This window comes from Panicum virgatum, chromosome 9N, assembly GCF_016808335.1.
Source record: "Panicum virgatum strain AP13 chromosome 9N, P.virgatum_v5, whole genome shotgun sequence".
In the NCBI taxonomy this organism is placed as follows: Eukaryota; Viridiplantae; Streptophyta; class Magnoliopsida; order Poales; family Poaceae; genus Panicum; species Panicum virgatum.
In genome coordinates, this window is record NC_053153.1 from 50,502,193 (window position 1) to 50,506,424 (window position 4,232).

A 4,232-nucleotide genomic window follows, 5' to 3' on the forward strand; every position below is an offset into this window, starting at 1 on the left:
TGATGGGTCCATGTTGTCTCTTGACTGATCGATTGATCTTTACTCTGATCGCTTCATCTTCACTGCATCCGGCCAACAGTATTTCTCTCTCACACAAAACCAGCACCAACCAACCAACATCAGCCAGCAGTACTTCTCTCAAAAAAAATCAACATCAGCCACCAGCCAGCCGAACACAGCCATGTTAAACCAACCAAGACTGTTTGAGTTGTTGCGAGATCAAAAAACTGACTCCATTTTCAGGCGAGATCCTGGTGTAAAATACATATCAGGGCATCATCGTGCGCCCGGTACAAAGACGATCAATCCATCCTATTCCTATATACAGTTTCTGATTCAACCAACGCTAGCGTCGATCGATCCATCACCGCAGCTCATAACAATACGGTAGGTAATTAACAAGGACGGATGGACGCCTGCTGATTGCTCAATCCTGCTAATTAGTAACACGCTACTAGCAAAAAACACAAGAAGATGATGAGCAACCGCAGCAGCAGCAGCAGCTAAGGATCACCATCCATCCTCCCTTCTAAAGTTTACAACAACACCGGCGTCATCGTCGTCTTCCTCCTCGCCAATCTCTCCAGCTATTGTGTTGTGACCATGGAGGTGACGACGGCGACAATCCGGTTGCGATAACGGTAACAGTATCGTCCCTATCTGGCTGCCCCAGGTGTGAGCTGAGCTCGCCCTGCCGTGATTACCTGCCCATGGCGGTGCCAGGCTCCGCGAGGCGACTGTAGAGGGCAGCGTTGAGCTGCTCCTGTGAGTAGACGCGGCTGGCCATCTTGACGGCGACCTGCTGGATCATGAGGTCCTTGACGACGGAGACGCTGGCGTGGTAGACGTCCAGGTCCAGCTCGCGCAGCGCCGTCATCAGCCGCGCCGACGGGTGGTTGCGCTTGTGGCACTGCACGCGGATCATGGCCTCCAGCCCCAGGATCTTGGCGTCGATCTCCACCGCGTGGCAGCGCGGCCCGGCGTCGTGCCCGGCAGCGTGAGGGGCCGGCCGCGCGTCGCGCTCCTTCTTGAGCGCCTCGATCTGGGCGTGCAGCGTGTCCTTGTCCGACTCCAGCGCCGTCAGCTTGCCGCGGAGCTCGTTGATGTAGGAGATGGCGTCGCCGAGCAGCGACGCCTTGTCCATCTTGGACACGTTGGGCACCACCGCGCGCAGCGCGTAGAAGCGCTGGTTGAGCTTCTCGCGCCGCTGCCGCTCCGCCTCGACGTGGTTAAGCGGCTCCTCGCGGCCGTTCGCCGGCTTGCGCCCGCGCTTGCGCGGCCGCTTCTCCGCCTCCGGCGGCGGCGCCACCACGCGGCTGCTCTCCACCTCGCGCACCGAGGCATCCAGGTCCGAGTGGTCCGACTCCGACTTGGCCGGCGTGCCCGTGCCGGTCGACGGCCGCGTCGTCGGCGCCGACGAGAACGACAGCATGCCCTCGTTAGCCGTCGCCGCCGGGTGGTGGTTGGTGTTGCTGGCGCGAGAGGTGGCCTCCATCGAACGCTTGTTGTTGTTGTTGTTGCTGTTGTTCTTCGCGTCGTTCGCCGCGGCGGCCGTCAGGGTCGCCGTGTGCTGCGAGAATAGGCTCCCGGGCGCGGTGGTGAGGCTGGCTGTGGCGGCGGGGGGCGCCGGCGACGGGTTCCTCCGGCTGTTGCTGTCGGCGCCGAAGCTGAGGATCTCGCCGGACTCGGGCTTGAAGAAGGGGGGGGCCGCCGCCATGGAGGGATTGGACGCGAAGTCGGAGAAGTTGAGCTCCCGGCGGAAGGGGCCCTGGTTCTGCGGGTGCTGCCGCTGAGGTGGCGCCGGCGGGGGAGGGGGCGCGTGCACGGAGGGGCTGGGGTTCTCCGTGAGAGTGCTCGTGCTCCCGTTCTCGAAGTGGATCTGGGGCGGCGGCGGCGGCGGCTTGGTGACGGAGATCTCGGCTGACGGGTGGTGCGACAGGGATTCCTTGATGTCCATGACCGGGTCGGCGAGCCAGAGCACGGAGGGGTCCGTCTCCGCCTGGTCCGCTCCGGGCGCGGGCTGCTGCTGCTGCGCCGGAGGCTGCACCGGCGGCCACGAGCCGCCCCCTGCTCCGCCCCCAAAGAGCGCGCGGATCTTAGCCATGCTCTCGGCGGTCTGGAAGACAACGTCGGTGGAGCCGAGCTCGAGCACCCCCGTGCCGACGGGGACGCAGACCATGGTGCGGAGGCCGAAGTTGTAGGCCTGGCGCGCGCGCTCGCACGGCGCGGCGGAGAGGCCGGAGGCGATCCAGGTGGGCTGGCCGGCGAAGAGCGCCTGCCCCGGGAGGCCCGAGCCGTTGAGGAACGACTGCGTCATGGAGACGAGGAAGAACCACTCGGTGTCGGTGACCTCCTCCTCGACGGCCTCGTCGGGGGCGGCGGCGGCGCCGGAGATGAGCGAGTTGAGCTCGCGGAGCACGCGCTTGCGGTGCTCCTGCTCGGCCTGGGCGGCGGGCGTGAGCGGCCTCTGCTTGCGCTTGTCGTCGTCGCAGCCCTTGTAGTAGCCGTCCCCCCAGCCGAGCAGCGAGGCGCCGGTGGCGGCGTCGACGGAGGACTGCCAGAAGATGGCGTAGGTCCAGGTCTCCCTGGAGCCCTCGATCATGGCCTGCAGGCGCTGCTGCAGCGTGTCCTGGTTGAAGCCCGGCGGCACCTGCGGCGGCGGCGGCGTGGCGGCGGCCGACGAGGCGCCGCCCCCGGCCGGCGCCCCCCAGGGGAAGGCGGGGAGGTCGGCGGAGGCCATGAAGGCCTCCATCATGGAGGCGTTGTCGTCCGTCCACAGGTTCATGGGCAGCCCAGCAGGAGGAGGAGGAGGAAGGCGAGGTGGACAAGGAAGGAAGAGGAGGCCAGGAGGGTGGAGAAAATGGTGGGTGGAGAACGGTGGGCGAGCGCCGAGGGGGAAAGCGAAAGAAATGGTTTAGAACGCGGAATCCATGGGATTAGGGGCACAAACCCGAAAACGCCCCTGCCGCGGGTCCCGCTCCCTGCTCGCGTGCCGAGGGCAAATCCGGAAACATCTCCCCACCCGGGCCGGGAAGGGGCCTGCGCGGCGCCAAATAGTCAAACGGGGGGAATACCTCGAGGGGTCGATTAGGAGGGTAAACCTGAAATTCAGGGGCCCGCGTTTGTGTCACCTCCGGGTTTGTAGCCTCCTCCTGCGAGGTGGGCCCTCTTTGTCAGCGGGCGCCTACGGCCCCTCACAGTCACAGGACACGTGGGGAAATCTGCGGATCGCCGGATATGGATAGGAGCGGCATGTGTATTGGCTGGACCTCGTTGCTTAAGATGGATGATGCTGCCTGGAAAACAATGGGTATTCATATCCTTGCAAAGCTGGTGGTTTAATTGTAAAGATAACACCAGGTTCGCATGCAACACCTGGCTATTTTTCTTTCTGTTGACAATAACATTTTTCGGATCCGTACTATACAGGAATATATACAGCGGGCCGCCAAGGAACGGGCTGAGCATGCGTATCGTACAATAAAATAATGTAGAGTTGTGAGGATACGGTAGATCTCTTGTTCGTGTCATTCTTAAATCAGTCTTAATGAAATTTTATGGCATTAAATTCAATCATATCATCAATTTTGCTGATATGGTAAGGAGAGGGAAGAAAAGAGTTTCATGGAATGTGAGAAGAATTTCATCCAATGCAACTCTGCTGGCACAGTTACCTAAATAGTAAGATATATAAGAATTTTGCACAGAGAATCACTATTCTATAATTACAACAGGATCTCAATAGTAAGTTATATAAGCAATTTAAGATAATATTAGCTAATATAAAAGACATCCTATATCGATGATCTTGAAAAACGGGAGATATATTGGTGAATATAATATCAAATTTGCCTTGTCTATTTTTCCTTCATATGTATAATATAACTTTAGGATCCAGGTATTAGAGGGACTAAGTAAATTGTTTATATGGGAGCACGGTAGGCCACCAGCTATTTATGGATGGGAGCAAAGGAAGGGGTGGAGCGTGCGATTTCCTAGATCGAATTGCCAACTTTTTCACATAAGAACATGTTGAGTTGTGATCATATGGAAGGTCGTGTTCTTGTTCCTTCGAGGCAATTCACGCATTGGAAAAAAAATCCTTTGATACACACATGTTGTTAAAGGTATTTTTAGGTGTCATTGGCTCATTGTAACTATGCATTTCACCAAACCTACTCTGCGACTTATAGACCTTTATATTCAAATTTTAATAAAAGCAATCTAAATCG

General features: G+C 58.4%; 1 protein-coding gene across 1 annotated transcript; it reads right to left on the reverse strand.

Moving 5' to 3' along the window:
* Window positions 1-208: 208 nt before the first annotated feature.
* Window positions 209-2,900, reverse strand: LOC120689726 (transcription factor MYC2-like). Its single transcript, XM_039972114.1, has one exon. It carries the CDS (start codon window positions 2,783-2,785, stop codon window positions 701-703), a length of 2,085 nt encoding a protein of 694 aa, XP_039828048.1. The 5' UTR covers window positions 2,786-2,900; the 3' UTR covers window positions 209-700.
* Between the last annotated feature and the right edge of the window lie 1,332 nt (window positions 2,901-4,232).